The sequence below is a fragment of the Haliaeetus leucocephalus genome, unplaced genomic scaffold (genome assembly GCF_000737465.1).
Source record: "Haliaeetus leucocephalus isolate CR32 unplaced genomic scaffold, Haliaeetus_leucocephalus-4.0 Scaffold195, whole genome shotgun sequence".
NCBI classification, from domain to species: Eukaryota; Metazoa; Chordata; class Aves; order Accipitriformes; family Accipitridae; genus Haliaeetus; species Haliaeetus leucocephalus.
The window spans coordinates 939,400-956,074 of NW_010972631.1; the positions used below are offsets into that span (position 1 = coordinate 939,400).

Sequence of the window (16,675 nt, forward strand, 5' to 3'; positions counted from 1 at the left end):
TGGTGGTTTCCTTCCGATGCTAAAGATTTTTTATTATTATTTATTTATTTTCTTTTTCTTTCTTTTTTCAGGTCCTTCAAAGGAGATACCCCAACCTTGCTCTTGTAACTGATCACTTGCTAGACATTTACATTCACCTTACAGGAGACAAGTATCAGGCATCAGAAAACAGTGCTTCTGGCTCCAGGCACACACCAGAAGATTCATCAGAATCAGGATCAGAAAATAAGAAACCAAATCTGGAAGGACGAGAACTATCTCTAAGGTTGTCTTTTCTTACACGTTTATTAGAAGAAAATTTAGTCAGCTAACTGCAGAGATAAAAGGGTGTATCTTTGTTATTTTTCTTAATTTTTAAAAAATAGTAATAAAAGTTTGAATAACTAAACTGGAATTTCATAAAAACTGGGAAAATCCATTTTTCATTTTAAAACAATGATTAATGTATCTTTTAAAAAATCTCAATCTGAATTATTTAGGACTCCTATTTGCACTTTCTTTTTTTTTTTGAGAAAAAAATTAAGGTTTTGTCATATGTGGTGCTGAGTCGGTATCAAGCCATATGGATTACTTCTCAATTCATTTTAACACAAAATATCAGTTCTGGTTAAGAACTGAAATGTGCTAGTAGATAATGTTTTCAGCCATTGTATATATTTGCCTATCTAGATAATTTCATATTGGACACTCAGAACATTCTTACTTGCAGATGACTGAAAATAACCAGATCTGTAGTGTACTGTTAATTTCAGAATTTTTATGATGAAATGCAGCTTGATGTTCAATTACTTCTTCCTGTCATACCAAATGTCAATTCTACTTGTGGAATTCTGTAACTAGTGCTTTGTGAATTAGTAAATACTAGGTGTGGGTAGTACCCAATATTTTTGTGAAGCATAGGAATGCTAATTTTAAAACAGCTGTTGTTTTTCTAGAATTAGATGTTTCCTTTTCTTGCCTTTTGGAAGATTTTGTTGTTGATAAGGAATCAGTATCTTCTAAAAATAGGGGGGTTTTATACCTTTCTGGATGAAAAGCTTGCTGCTTTTCATTTTTTCTATTTCATATTTACTTTATGGTTTAATGGAGTATGTATTATCTATTTCTAAGCAACATATCTGAAAGCAACACTGTTGGTCTTTATGTACTCAGCTACTCTTTAGAATTAACATCTTATTTATATGTGTCTTCCCGTGTACAACTTGCACAAGAACTAAATGTGCAATTGCCAGAAGAGGACATAATGACCTAAGCTGAACATGAAAGAAGGTGCTGTGTGTTTTTGCTTGATTGTACAAAATCTTTTTGTTTTTCTTTTTAGAGACTTACTGAATTGGTGCAGCAGGATTGCTTACAACTTCGACAGTAATTCTTCAACCACAGCAGTGAATATTTTTCAGGAGGTGCAGTAAGACTTGATCCAGAAATTGCTTACCCAAATTCTAGCATTGTCTCACAGATCTTGAAATACTCTATTTGGGAATGTGAGATGGGAATTTACGTGTAGTTTTATCTGAAGCAATTGGGCTGTAGTTGGAATGTTTGTGATCCATCTCTTGGAGGCTTTCCTTACTACTAGGAAAGTTGTAGTAATGTGCTGAAAGCCAATCTAGACTTAGTGCTGTTGTACAAACAGCATGCTGCAACATAGTTTTAACTGATATGAGCTGGGATTGCATATGACTGAGAGTAAAAGTTTTAAGATCTTTCCTTTTTCTTGTAATATGAGGCTTCATTCCTACTTTCCTATGCATCAATTTGCATTCCAGGTTTGGAATTTTTGGGGCGTGCATCAGTCAGAGGTGGTTTTAAGACGTGAGATCTTACAACATTACTTCCTTCTCCGTTTTGGTCCATTCATCTAAAAATAGCTTCTGTGACTGGGCATTGAAAAGTTTTTTTCCTTTCAGTAGAAACGCACTACACCACAGAGTTTAGAAGTTCTTATTACATCCTTTTGAACTCCATTGTTTGACTCGACCTGTGGAGAGTGAAATGATTTTATCTACCATGTCTAGATTGGATTCAGGCTCATGTAAATTAAGATGGTGCTTGTCAGATCATATCATACAAAATTTGAATTGAAGAGGTTGTTTTGTTTTCCCCTTGACAGGCATTGGACTGTTTCACAGCTATGCTGTCCAACCAAGGGAGCAGACAGAAAATGGCAAAAGTTATTGGAAGTAAACTAAACATTTCCAAGAAAAAGGTATGTTGAGTTATAATTAACATGGTGTTTATTGGTAATATTCTTTAACTTGCAATTTTTCTAGTGATTAATTTAAATGTGTTTGTTGTGGTTTAACCCCAGCCAGCAACTCAGCACTATGCAGCTGCTCGCTTACTCCCCCCTACGCAGCGGGATGGGGGAGAGAATCGAGAACAAAAGTAAAACTTATGGGTTGGGATAAGAACAGTTTAATAGAACAGAAAGAAAGAAAATAATAGTGATAATAATAAAAATAGTAAAATGACAATAATAATAAAAGGATTGGAATATACAAACCAAGCGATGCACAATGCAATTGCTCACCACTTGCCAACTGATGCCCAGTTAGTTCCTGAGCTGCAATCTCTCCCAGCCCCCCTCCCCCCAGTTTATATACTGGGCATGACATCACATGGTATGGAATACCCCTTTGGCCAGTTTGGACCAGCTGCCCTGGCTGTGTCCCCTCCCAACTTCTTGTGCCCCTCCAGACTTCTTGCCGGCTGGGCGCGAGAAGCTGAAAAAATCCTTGACTTAATCTAAACACTACTCAGCAACAACTGAAAACATCAGTGTGTTATCAACATTCTTCTCATACTGAACCCAAAACACAGCACTGTACCAGCTACTAGGAAGAAAATTAACTCTATCCCAGCCAAAACCAGGACAGTGTTCTACTATTTTTCTTTTAAATTTTGCCCATCTCTCTGTCCCAAACGCTTTTTTTCCTTTCTGTACTATCCTGGGATACGCAGTTTTCTCGTGTTTTATTTTCAGCTGTGTTTTTTTTCTCTGAAAGTTCCAGTGAGCCTGTTTCAGAGCAGATTGCAAATGGCTGCCTCATACAAAAGAGGGATCACACAGCTGGAACAGCACACTTGCCTAAGTGCATGATACTGCTAGATGCACAGAGTAGTAAAGAATGTGTTTTTTCTTTGGTGGTTACAGTGAACTTTAATCACTTAAAGAGATCAGAGAGAAACATAATCTTCCTTACTACTTGTTCTGTAATCATTGATTCCAAAATCAAGTACGTCTCTAGAGCCTATATATTAATAGTGTGTGATATAAATGGCTGAATTAAACTAAATCATTGCTTTGTCAAGTATTTCTGACCATAGAAGTTTGATTGCAAAGAAAATTCCCTCCTTTGTTACTTTAAGATGGAGAAACTTGCCAGCTGGGTGGACAGATGGATCCCTGAAACTTCTACGACTTTTTCTGTTTGTCCTTCTTTCTTTGCATTATTTCAATACAGGAATGTATTATCCTCTGCCAATGTCAAAATATCCTTGTTTATACAGAGGTGTTCACCAAGGGTTTTTTTGAGGGAGGTGGTTTGGGTTTTATTAGTTAAGATAACTGTTCCCAGATTGAAGTTTATGTAGTTGAACTACCATGGAAGTAGACAAAGTAGAAATATAATGGCATAGACCCATTACCAAGTTACTAAATTGAAAGATGACATTTGTATGGACAGTAACACTTTCAAGGTCCTTCAGTATTTTAGGTGATGAGTATGTAAAATCTGCAAAATATAAAATCTTACCGTGAAAAATAAGCTTGCTGCAAAGTGATACTGGTAGCATAGCGTGGGTGTTCTTGGTGTGATGTTGTAGGCAATTAATATTGGAAATGTTGGTGCTTTCTTCACAGGTAGAGTTCTTCTGTGAACTCTATAAACCAGAAATTCTAATACGGGAACAAGAAGTTTCTGTCGGAAGAGTGCATCTCATGAAGAAACAAACCCAGGCTCTCACTGTACAAAGGTAGAATATCATGTAGTTTCCATGAAAATCAAAATATTTTTGTGGTGGAATAGAATAGATTGGAAGTCACAGGAATAAAAAAAAAAAAAAGCAAATTGGATATTCTTACTCTAATGAAAGGAATATGAGTTCTTTCTCTTGTGATCGGAGTTTTACCTTGGGTATCTTTAAGGCTGTCTGCATCACAGTTTTGGCAGCCAAAGCATGGAGATTTTCAGCTTCTTTTGAATTAGAGTTTCTTGAAAGCAGTGTGGATCTACAGCTGTTATAATAAGATTTTGATTAAACTGTCTTTTTAAAGAGAGATTTTCGTAGTATGTGGCATAAACTCCACTGGCCAGGAAGCTCTTTGGAAACATTGAATTTCTAGACTGTAACTTGAAAAAAATAAGTATCTTATAAGGGTATCTTGGAATTAATTTTTTCCAAACCTATATTTTTAATAAATAAAAAAAAAAATCCTAAATCAAGCCACTCCTCTAAAAAAATAATAAAGGAAAATTGAAATAAGCTCCTTGATAAATCTTGAGTTTGAGTTGCTTCCTTTGTTTGGTGTTTTTTTTGTTTTGTTTTGTTTTTTTTCAGAGCAAAGCAAACCTTTGCTGCCACACGACCGTCTGCAGTATTAATTGAACAGCTTGCAGTGTGTGTTGTCAAAGGAGAGCCTGTGCTTTTGGTTGGTGAAACAGGAACTGGCAAAACCTCAACCGTTCAGTACCTTGCTCATATTACAGGTAAATAAAGTGTGAAGACTGTAACTTCCATATGAAGATGATTTAAAAAAACAACAAGCAAACAAAAAAATCCCATAGGTTGATGGTGCTTTCTATTTCTGTTTCAAGGACATCATTTGAGGGTTATCAACATGAACCAACAAAGTGACACAGCAGATCTATTAGGGGGGTGAGTCACTGACTACTGTTTTGTCTGTTCTGCATAACAAATTGGCAGTATCAGAACAAGCTCCTAATGCAAGTATAATTGTGTTGTCAAAGAATTGTTTTTAGACATGTAGCTGTTTTGTAATAGCATAAATATCTTAAGAAACATGTTTGCACACAGAAACCTTGTTGTTCTTGTTGAAGACCAGAGGCAGTTTCACTGAATTGTGTGAACATATGTACGTGGTGAAGTAATTTAAAAGCACAACCCAATGTCTCTTTAAAAATGGCTAAGTTGTTCAATATAAATAAGATGTAGTATTCACTGGATGTACTGGTTGGTAGTAGTAAAAATACTTATCAGGCTGGGCCTGTCTTTAAAAAATTGCCTCATAAATTGCATTTAAATATGTGCAATTTTACTTCGTTCATTAGTTGAGTAAAAAACTTTGGAAACCAGGGTTCCTTCATGCACAATGTTGTTGTTTCAGTTCACAGATGCTAGTTCATGTTCCTGTGTCGCAAATAAGTAATTACCCTTGTTTCTCTTCAGTTACAAGCCTGTGGATAACAAGCTTATCTGGCTACCTCTGCGAGAGTCTTTTGAAGAACTCTTCTCTCAGACTTTCTCTAGGAAGAAAAATCAGACATTCTTGGGACACATTCAGACCTGCTACAGGCAGAAACGTTGGCATGATCTGCTGAAACTAATGCAACATATTCATAAATCTGCTATTAATAAGGAAGCAAAAGAAAATGCATCTGGTGAGAATTCAGACTGATCAAACACACATCATTAGTGGTGAACCATTGCAGAGAGTAGATAAATAGTGGTGAATTTTTTGTTCATTGAATTTGAGTTTGTTTGTGATTGTTTTGGTTTTTTGTTTGTTTTTTTTTTTAATATGCCCCTTTATTACATCCTTTTTTCTGGTTTTGAAAAATGCAATCTCTGTCTACAAGAAAACATTAAAAATACAGTTAGAATAGTGGTTGCGTTAGTGTTTTGTTTTGTGGTGGTTTTTTTTTTTCCTTTTTCAAACTCACCACTGCTGTAAGCTATGTCTGACAGTGTGAAGGTTGACTTGCCTGACCTGTGGTGCCCTTGACATCTCATCTCCACTCAGCACTTACTTGTATGCTGTGTTGGTGAACAGTCGTCATTGTTTGTATGTCAGTCTTCCATGTGAATGCATTCATACTTTGTTTCAGCCCTGGAACCTTGTTAGGTCTCACAAATATATCCTATTCTAAAACCAAAGCAAAATAAAACAACAAAAAAAATCCCAAACCCCAAATAATAGCTGTCTTAGGGTAGTAATGACTTTGAGCTTGATGATTACTTGGTTTCACTGTCAGTGATGCTGACTTGCCTAGTGCTTTACTTGCTTTCATTGTGGTTTTGTCTCCGTGTAAGTCTTTCTTGTTTTATACTTCACAATCCATTTTGGACAGAGGCAGTATTGATACTTTGTCTTGCATGGAATGGTTTCTGGTTCTGGACCTGCTGAACAAATGAAGTTGTAGCTTTCATTCAGTATGGGCCAAGTAAACTTAATTATGAACTTTGTCTCACCTCTTCTTTTAACTGGTTCTTCTGAATATGCAGATATTAAAATAAATGCCCACAAATGTGTAAAAAAAAAAACCCCCAAAAATGTAAAAAAAAAAAAAAAAAGGTTTTAAAGACTATTTGTTGCAAGTATTGACAATCCTAAAATAAAGACAAGCTAACTTGCAAAGCTAGCAACTTGAGTCATTATGATGCTGTATATACCTCAGGCTGTGACTTTAAACAAATATCTTAAATAAGTGCAATAGTAAATAATGTTATAACTGATAAGCAACAGTGTTTTTACTGATACTGAAGTGTTCATTGTTAATCTGTTCTGTCATAAGGTTTGTAAATTTGGATTTATTTTTCTGAGAAGCCTCTTTCTGAGAATTGGAGAGCTGGAACCAAGTGCAGCATAAGTATTTGCTCCTAAGCTACAACATGCTGGAATGAATAGCAAATTGTCTGTACCCATATGTCAATAGTGTTCAGCTAAACTAAAAAAAAAACAAAACCACAAAACCCACAAACCCCCAAAACCACCCCCCCCAAAACTCCACAACAAACAAAAAACCAAACCAGCAAAACTTAATTATTTTTTTTTTAATTCATGAGATGTCACCTGTAGAACTTGAATGTTTTCGTTGCTCAGCCAAGCTTACTCTTGTATCTCTGTGCTTGAAACAGCTTGATTAAAATACTGTTGTTAAACATTTTTTGTGCTATTGTTCTTATGGTACAAGCTTAAATTTATTTTGGTTACAGGCTTACCACTGAAGGAAAAGTGGGAGGCATTTGGTCTTAAACTGAATCATGCTCATCAACAGATGAAAATGACGGAAAATGCTCTTCTCTTTGCATTTGTTGAGGTATTTAGAGATTTGCATTTTGATGCTAGGAGTAATAAGGAGAAGCATTTGAAGGGCGTTGCAATCAGTATTGTATAACTAACTTCCTGGCAAGAATCTTGCTGTGACGTAAAACTTGTTCCATGATAACTCTGTGGAATGAAGTGTGCTACTTCAAGGAGGTGGTGGTTAGATGGGGAGTGGGAGAATGTTTCGTGGTAACACATTAATTCAGTGCTGTGTAATAGGAATTGGACTGGTATAAAAGAATACCAGCAGTATGTCATATCATCTTGACCAGTCTCCAGTAGGACATGCTCCTGCCTAGGGATTCCTTTAATGGATTTAATATTATGAATCTGTGCTGTTTATCTAGAAGTGATTTTTTTTGACATATTTCAAACCCATGGTATAATATTCTAATGACATTAAGTGTGATTAGGGGAAACTATGGTGGTTTATGCATGTTTGTTCCTTGTCACCCTGTTAGTCTGAATGTACTCTCTCAAGTTACATGTAAAGTGTGTAACATTGACCTCTTTTTAAAAAATGACTATGAATAGTTGGAGAATCTCTGACTTAATTATAGTTTTAATTATAAGATACAGTTCCCTGAGGAATGTAATATTGCTTGTGTCTTTGGATTTCTTTAGATGACTGTCTTTATTCTCATAGTGATGTCAGTGAAGCTTATGCACCACAGTGATGGATATCACTGACGGGCAACATTGCACAAATAAGAGAGCTTAATTCTGTTATATCTGAGTCAATCTAAATGGTAACTGCTAATGGTGATAACTGTCTGACTTCTGTGACTTGCAAAATAATTGCTATTATTGAGGGAGAGCAATAAAACTGCTATTCCTGTAAAAGGTCTGGAATTGCCATTTGTCTGATCAACCCATAGCCTGCAAACCAAGTATTTCCAGTATACAGATGCTTCAGTTGATACATCTTTGCTGGTGACGTGATTAACAAATTTATCTCATTTTTAGGGTACTCTGGCACAAGCAGTAAAAAAAGGAGAGTGGATTTTATTGGATGAGATTAACTTGGCTGCAGCAGAGACTTTAGAGTGCCTGAGTGGTTTATTGGAAGGATCATCTGGGTCACTGGTGTTACTAGACAGAGGAGACACAGGTACTATTTCTGTGCTTGCTTATGCTATATCTTGCTATCCCAAGACATATAGATATATGCTATATCTAGTTGAATTCCCTATCCTATATGGCTCAAAATAAGTTGAGAAGATTTACCATTAAAATGAATGTGTGGAGAAGAGGATAATGTGTTCTTTATAAACTTCACACTTTTGTGCAAGAAGTAGGAGTTTTAATTCATTGTGGCTCAGGAGATTTCAGCTGCAGAAATTGTTGTAGCTTTTGCCTCTTTGGACTCTACAAGGAGCAGACCTCTCTAGTGCCCTCAGTAAGCATTGCTGTCTCTAAGGAGTATTCAGGGAGTGTAACTTTTTTTTTTAAATAAAGTTGAAGTAGCTTGACAGATAAGGGCATGGGACATGACATTCAGTTGCTACTGTAGTTACTGTCTTTCACTGATCCTGCAAATATAGTTTCCAGCTAGAAATATGTGTAGAAAGGATTTGCTTTTTCTGAGTCCTTATGGGCTGACCCCAGCCAGCAGCTCAGCACCCATACAGCTGCTCACTCACTCCTCTGACCCCACCACCCCTCAGCAGGATAAGGGGAGAGAATAGGAAGAGCAAAAGCAAGAACAGTCATGTGAAACAAGTGATACAAAGGCAGTCACTAACCAGCTCCCACAAGCAGACCAAAGTCCAGCCAGTCTCGTAAGTGACAGCTACCTTGGAAGACAAAAATTACCACCTCCTCTTCTTCCTCTACCCCAGTTCTTTTTGCTGAGCATGATGTTATATAGTAGGGGATATTGCTTTGGCCAGTTTGGGTCAGCTGTCCCAACAGTGTTCCCTTCCAGCTTTTGCTCAGTCCCAGCCTAGTTGCTGGGGGACAGAGGGCAGAGTGTGGAAAAAGAGAAAGCCTTTATGCTGTGCCAGCACAATTCAGCAATAGCCAAAATATTGGTGTGTTCTCAACAGCACCACAGGGGCTGCTGTGAAGAAAGTTAACTCCTTCCCAGCCAGACCCAGTACAGATGTAAAGGTAAAAAATGCAATTGCTGAATATTGTTTTCTGGAGCTACAGATAGAGACAAATGTTGTATGAACTTCCTAGGCTGGGTTTTTTTCCTGGCCAAGGGAAGCACTGGCCATTGTTCTGAAAGAGACAAAAGGGAGTTCCAAATTTAGGGCTTATATAATTTTTGAAATATTTTGTGTTCTTAAAACATCCTGCTACACACAAATAAAAGTCAGGGTTTCACTTGCCTGTGGCTGTTGTGAAGATGGAGAGATAATTCTGATAAAATCACATGGGGTTATTCTTTGAAAACTTTTCACCATGGCGTTTTAAGAAAATGGCATAGTGCAGTAATAGAAAACTGGCTTAGATGAAATATACCTCATTTAACATAATAAGTAACCTATGTGTAGCATTAACCTTATGTCTCTTATTTCTGTTTTGCTTTAGAGCCTCTTGTCCGTCACCCTGATTTTCGCTTGTTTGCATGCATGAATCCAGCTACAGATGTTGGAAAGAAAAATCTTCCTCCAGGAATAAGAAACAGGTAGGAAATAATGATGCTGTGACAAAATACTTAGTCACTGTCTTTTTCGGAGTTTAACTAGCTTCACAAGTTGACCCAGTGAAGAATGCCTTATTTGAAGCCTGAGGATATAAGTCTGAACTCAAATTAACTTCCTGTGAGAGGCGCTTTCCACATCAGGGTGAAGGTTTTTCATGAAATAGCATCGGGAAAATACTTGTGTAAAGTTGCTGAGCATGAGCAAATGGTCTAGCAGTAGTGTAGAGTGTTGTCACTGGGGGCAGCAAAATGATTTACAATTAAGCTGTCAGTGCCCAGGAGTTCTACTGCAGCAGTTTATGTATCTGATGGGGATAATGAAGACAAGTGCTTTGTGTTTAACAGCCTTTCTCTTAACTCAGAAGAGTTGATGATCCTTGCAAAAAGCTGTGTATCCAACCTTGTTCATTCAGGAGGGTGGTTTACACAGTGGAGCAGTTGTGTGATATTCAAAATATTTAACTTGTGATCTTCAAACATTTAAGCTGTGGCCAGGAAATTGGAATTGTGGCAAATCCATTCTTCAGTACTACCTGTTCCTGGATGCAAAGATCTTCTGCTTGTATTTGTTGCAGTTTCTCTCACGAGTGCCAAAAGTCACATGTGTAGTCCCTTATGAGATTCATAAACACTGTGCAAGACTGTAGAGGGGCCCTAACTATATGTAACTAATCGTTTGTAGTTGTTAGTGGCAAAGTAAGATTTTATCGCTATTAGCTCTCCTGGCTTAGTAGTGAAAGGAAAGAAAGTTAGTGTAGTACAGAAGAAAGGGGACTTCAGCATGGCTTGTTAAGTTTAAATGAATTTATATTTGCATTTGTCAAAAATATCCACCCCTCTGAAGTTAATGGTATTGCTTAGTTGGTTTAAGTTTCCTGTCGTGTGTCCTGAGCTATTGTTTGCAGTTGTAATGCATGGTATGGAAGGGCTGCAGACTCATATTCAACACCCAATGCAAATATACCAGACTAACTAATGATTTGATTTGATTCTTACAGGTTTACTGAACTTTATGTAGAAGAACTGAGAAATGAAGGAGACTTGCAAGTTCTTATCATGGATTATCTGAGAGGCTTGAATGTGAACAAAAATACAGTACAAGGAATTGTGAAGTAAGTTGGTTGCAATCTCCTTAAATCCTTGATGGAATAAGTCACAAAAAGAAAGTACGTAACTGTAGTCTGTAGTTAGACTGTTTTGGGAAATGCTATAATGCTTCCTACGCAGCAGTTTGCATGGCTTTAGGAAACAGAAGAGGGTAGACATCCATCCTCTTAATTCTGAAGGTTTCTCTACTTGTGGGGAGGTTTCTTATTCAGAATTGCTTTCTTGGTGGCACCAGTTAAAAGGCACGGTTGTTGCAGTTCTCTTTCGCATCTGAGACTAAAATGGTTTGTTTCTGTAGATCATACCAATGAAAGTCTTGTGTGTTTATCAAGTTACCTTTCTTTCCCCTAGGTCAAGGTGTACTATCTCACTGCATTAACCTGAAGAAATGTTACATGTTTAGAATACTTTGAGTTTATAGTCATTCTCTGTGTATCAAGCTTTCTCAGAAATATGATTCTAAAATATTCTGTTGCCTTGCTTCACTGACTATACAGATGGCAGAGTTTGGCATGGCTTTCCTAACCTGGAGCTTTTAGAAAAAGTAACAGTTAAAGATAAGCTTAAGTGTTCATACTTTGGGTTTAATTCCTTAGAGCAATGGTGTGATCAGTAACAGCACTGTGTAACTCTTTATTTTTACAGCTTTTATTTATCCGTGAGAAAGGAAGCAGAAACAAAGCTGGTGGATGGAACTGGCCACAGACCTCACTATAGTCTCCGTACACTTTGCAGGGCATTGAGATTTGCAGCGTCTAATCCATGTAGCAGCATACCACGCTCACTGTATGAGGTGATTACCTATGTTGGGGTTTGTTTCAGTGTGTATTTGCTACAAAGACTGTTTGGATAAAGGATAATCCTCTCTTCTAAGTGCAGTATTGAACAGAAATGATTCTTTAATTTTTTTTTTTCGTAATGATTTTTCATTTTATCACTCAAAATTATTCTTCTTCTTAGGGCTTCTGTTTGAGTTTCCTGACGCAGCTTGACAGAGGTTCTCACCCAGTAGTTCAAAAGCTAATATGCCAGCATATAGTCTCTGGCAACATCAAAAGCCTTCTCAAGCAGGTAGGTAACTAAGCCTATATAGAGCTGTTTAGTATTCAGAGTAGAATTTATTTTTAGTTGTCTTCTCTGCCTTTTTCTTCTACATTTCCTTCTTGCAGTCCTGTTTTTCATGTTAGAAAGATAAGAACTAGGAAAAAAAATGAATACTGTTCCTTCGTAATTTTTTTACTTTGGCTTGAAATGCCCATATGTTAGCTAGTTTATTTGTTAATTTGAAAAAATATGGAAGTCTGAATAATTACAGCATTGTGGAGTGTGGGCAGCTTAATACAGCTTTCACAGACTTTTGAGGAGCTTTCACAGGCTTTTTATTTTTAGACTCCAAATTCAGAACATATGGTTACGAAGCAAACATCTGTGCTTTGTCTCTAATGGGAAAGGAAGAATCTCACTAGTGCTGGGAGCCCAGTATGAGTTTTGCATGGGGGCCTGGGCAGGTGGGATGGGGAAGCCAGTTGTAAGAGATAGGTATTTGTTTCAGAATAAACCCCTTCGTATTAGAAAATATGTATGAATAGAAAAAGATAAAAGCCAATTTCCTGCTTGGAAGTGTACTTTAAAATTCAGTGCTAGGACTCTTGAGACGTTTTTATCTTCGTGGCACTGGCAAAGATTCCTGCTTCGTGACCTTGAAATAATCTGGTCAGGCTTTTGCTGTAATTTGCATTCTGTGACAAGGGGCAGCGCTTACTGCAGGAGTGCTCAGGGATGAATTTAAAATTACTTCTTACAGAATACATTGCAGTGGTGTCAACAATAGTTGTCTTCATTAGCAAATTGAAACTCATTTGTATAATCTGTTATTTCTGTCATGTCTCCTTAGCAAATACCAAAACCCCAAGGAGGGAGATTTATACTTATAGAGGGATACTGGATTTCAGCTGGGGATAAAGAACCTACTGTAGATGAGACTTATGTGCTAACCCCTTCAGTCAAGCTTAATCTGAAAGACATTGCCAGAGTTGTGTCTGCAGGGTAAGTCTGTTTCAACTTTTCCATTAAAAAACTAAGTTAAAGATGTTTATTTTGGCCTTGAGTGTAGGTGCCTGTCTAGCCTTTATGGTTTGGCATGAGTAATGTCCATCGCCTTCTACTTTACAGTTAACTTTTCATTATAAAGTGACTTGAATTTATATGTGTATTTCTTGTCTCCTTAAACTATCTTACCGCCATACCTAGTTTTAATTAAATGATAATCTAGAGATTTGCAGTTAAAATAACCTGCTTATTTCACACTGCCATGTAAAGCTTCATGGGTAGCAGTTAGCACTTGGGAGTAAAGTTACTTGTGTTCCCCTGTTAGTGTATGATCTTGGATACTCCAAGTGAGTTAAGTGGTGATATTTTGGTAATGTAGTTTTGGTGATGTAGATCTGTGAAAATTTCAAATCATGTTGATATCTTCTATATGAGAAAGATATGCCTTGTGCTTCTAAACCACTATTTTGGTCATTGCTTTTAGGACTCATCCAGTACTGATTCAAGGAGAGACCTCTGTTGGTAAAACCAGTTTAATTCGCTGGTTGGCTGCTGCTACTGGGAATCATTGTGTAAGGATTAACAATCATGAGCATACTGACATCCAGGAATATATTGGCTGTTATACATCGGATGCCTCTGGGAAGTTGGTATTTAAGGAAGGTGGGTGGGCATATTATACTTACTCCAAATTCCTGTCTCACTTCACTGCTTTTTTCTTCTTAAGAGTTCATGTTTGTCCTATCATACTTGTCCTACTGGACATAAAGAAGACAATTCAACAGCTTAAACAATACTGTTGCTTCCATCTCTGGATTACCATTTATACTGAGTGAAAACTGGTTGCTAGAAGTATGTGAATTCATGCTTCTGTTACATTTAGTTTGTTAGATTTTTATCTAGGACTTTTTCTGTTCCCTCCAAGGCATTCTCATAGATGCAATGAGAAAAGGTTACTGGATTGTTCTAGACGAATTGAATTTGGCTCCCACTGATGTTCTGGAGGCTCTCAACCGTTTGTTGGATGATAACAGGGAGCTGTTCATTACTGAGACCCAGGAAGTTGTCAAAGCTCACCCTCGCTTCATGCTTTTTGCTACGCAGAATCCTCCAGGGCTTTATGGTGGCAGAAAGGTCTGTATAATCTCTTCCCTTTAGTAGCTACGACTCTAGGGAATTGATCTCTCTCGTAGTTTTTGCATCACACTTCTTTCAGATGCATAGCGCAGAATTAATGTGAAACTGTCAAGAGGTAGAGAGTTGAGGTGGCTGTGGACTAACTTTCAGTACAGCTGGATTCTGTTTAGGTTAGTTGCTTGTTTTGCAGATACCGAATTTCTAATTAATTTTGAGTAGTAGAGATCTAAGTGCTTTACTGAACTGGAGTTCATGTATATTATATTTGACTCAGCATTTCTTGTCCAAGAACATTGGAGAAGAGATTTGACTTAGGCTATTGATGTCCATTTTGTACTGGTTTTGGCTGCAATAGTTAATTTTCTTCATAGTGTCTGGTATGGTGCTATGTTTTGGATTTGTCACCAAAACAGTGTTGATAATGCAGAGATGTCTTAGTTATTGCTGAGCAGTGCTTGCATAAAGCCAAGGCCTTTTCTGCTTCTCACACCACCCCACCAGCAAGTAGGCTGGGGGTGTACAAGAAGCTGGGAGGGGACACAGCTGGGACAGCTGACCCCAGCTGAGCAAAGGGTTGTCGTGTATCATATGACATCATGCTCAGCATATAAAGCTGGGGGAAGAAGAAGCAAGGGGGGGGATTTTCAGTGTTTGTTTCCCCAAATAACCATTGTGCATGATGAAGCCCTGATTCCCTGGAAATGGCTGAACGCCTGCCTGCTGATGGGAAGAGGTGAATGAATTCCTAATTTTGCTTTGCTCATGCACACACATCTTTAGCTTTATCTATGAAACTATCTTCATCTCAACCCACAAGTTTTCTCACGTTTACCCCTCCGGTTGTCTCCCTCATCCTATTGTCGGGGGAATTAAGCAAGTGGCTGTTTGGTGCTTAGCTGCCTACCACAGTTAAAACACAACATGTTTTAAAGCTTTTATCATAATCCAGACTCTCTCTTATGCTTTCTTTCAGCATTTATGTGTATGTACTAATTTGTATGCTATGACACTATATTTCCTTTGGATATGTGTGGGAAGATATATAACATGAAGAATATCAAAGGAAAAAGTTCAAGCAATAGTATGGTCTCGTATTTTAGGTTTTGTCCAGAGCCTTCAGAAATCGTTTTGTGGAACTGCATTTTGATGAACTGCCAAGTTCTGAACTGGAAACCATCCTGCACAAGCGATGCAGTTTGCCACCTTCTTATTGCAGCAAGCTTGTCAAAGTCATGTTAGACCTGCAAGTATGAGAGTCTTTCTTCTTTTTGCAGAAGACATGCAAACACATTTCAGCACTAAGTAATAGAAATTCCTTTGCAGGGAGAGGTGTTGCTAACAGGCAGGTGTTTAAAAACCTAAACCATAATTGATGGAAGAGAATCCACCAAAGTACTTAGTTCAGTGGTTAAGAGAGGGAATAGGGAAGGTGATGTCAGATCTGAGAGAAAGCTAGCAGCGAAAGAATTAATAACCAAAGGCCTTGGGATTTGATATGTAGAATAATCCCTTGCTCTGGATCCAAAGTACAGTATTGGATTTGTAGTTGTCTTTGGGTCATGCTAAATTTGGTATTATTTTTAAGCAGTAATTTTGCATGTGTTCTGACACTCCTGTGTTTAACAGGCATTTAACACTTAGTATGTAGCTAAAACTATCTCGTATTTAAAAGCAATTTTAGCAGCACAAACCAGAGCACACTTCAAAGTGCTAACATACATTTTGGTGTAGAACCTAATCTTTGCTTGGATTTTGTTTTATTTCAAGTACCTATTTTCTTCTTAGTATTTTTATTTATTATTATCTATATTATTTTGTACGTGGTACCTATCAAATACCCACTTAATGGTAATTTGAGTTTGGGAGTTGTGACAGTGGTAGACTTTTTTTTTTTTCATACAGTTTGTTTGAAGAAGTGTCACATCAGAGAGCACTGATTAGCTTTCTTTAAGTATTCGGATATGTTAATGGAAAAAATGGCTCACGTTTTGTTCTTATGACAGTCTTACCGCAGAGGTTCGACAGTGTTTGCTGGGAAGCATGGGTTCATTACCCTGCGGGATCTGTTTCGTTGGGCTGAAAGGTACAGATTGGCAGAACAGCTGGAGAAGGAGTATGACTGGCTTCAGCACTTAGCAAATGATGGTGAGCCCTGCTACCTCAGGTTTTTAAAGTGTCTGTAGAATTGCTTTCTAACCCTAGTTCTTAAGTATAAAGTTTTGTTGCTGATTGAGGTAGTAATTGCTTTCTCTCTTCCTCTGTTTTGTAGGTTTTATGCTTCTGGCAGGCAGAGTCAGGAAACAGGAGGAGGTGGATGTTATTCAGAGCGTCCTTGAAAAACACTTCAAGAAGAAACTATATCCGGAGTCTCTCTTCTCAGGGGAAAGTGTCAAAAAGCTACTGGGTGAGTTTCCTAGAAGGACCACACTGGTAGTTCT

At 37.6% G+C, this 16,675-nt stretch overlaps 1 protein-coding gene across 6 annotated transcripts in view; it reads left to right on the plus strand.

Annotated features, from left to right (window-relative positions):
- MDN1 (MDN1, midasin homolog (yeast)) overlaps positions 1-16,675 on the plus strand; it is a 104,279-nt gene that overhangs the window by 17,641 nt on the left and 69,963 nt on the right. For 5 of the 6 annotated variants that reach the window (XR_774228.1, XR_774229.1, XR_774230.1 and 2 more), the window contains 19 exons: positions 72-265; positions 1,322-1,403; positions 2,114-2,209; positions 3,866-3,978; positions 4,564-4,712; positions 4,821-4,881; positions 5,413-5,624; positions 7,180-7,283; positions 8,258-8,402; positions 9,830-9,926; positions 10,943-11,056; positions 11,697-11,844; positions 12,012-12,122; positions 12,946-13,097; positions 13,585-13,763; positions 14,026-14,234; positions 15,338-15,484; positions 16,241-16,382; positions 16,507-16,641. Coding sequence is in view for 3 of the 6 variants with exons in the window: in XM_010565680.1 (XP_010563982.1) it covers positions 72-265; positions 1,322-1,403; positions 2,114-2,209; positions 3,866-3,978; positions 4,564-4,712; positions 4,821-4,881; positions 5,413-5,624; positions 7,180-7,283; positions 8,258-8,402; positions 9,830-9,926; positions 10,943-11,056; positions 11,697-11,844; positions 12,012-12,122; positions 12,946-13,097; positions 13,585-13,763; positions 14,026-14,234; positions 15,338-15,484; positions 16,241-16,382; positions 16,507-16,641 (2,590 nt within the window). In the remaining 3 variants the exon portion in view is untranslated. Of the gene's footprint in view, positions 1-71; positions 266-1,321; positions 1,404-2,113; positions 2,210-3,865; positions 3,979-4,563; positions 4,713-4,790; positions 4,882-5,412; positions 5,625-7,179; positions 7,284-8,257; positions 8,403-9,829; positions 9,927-10,942; positions 11,057-11,696; positions 11,845-12,011; positions 12,123-12,945; positions 13,098-13,584; positions 13,764-14,025; positions 14,235-15,337; positions 15,485-16,240; positions 16,383-16,506; positions 16,642-16,675 lie in introns of those variants that run through there. The other variant, XM_010565683.1, reaches the window with a different exon arrangement.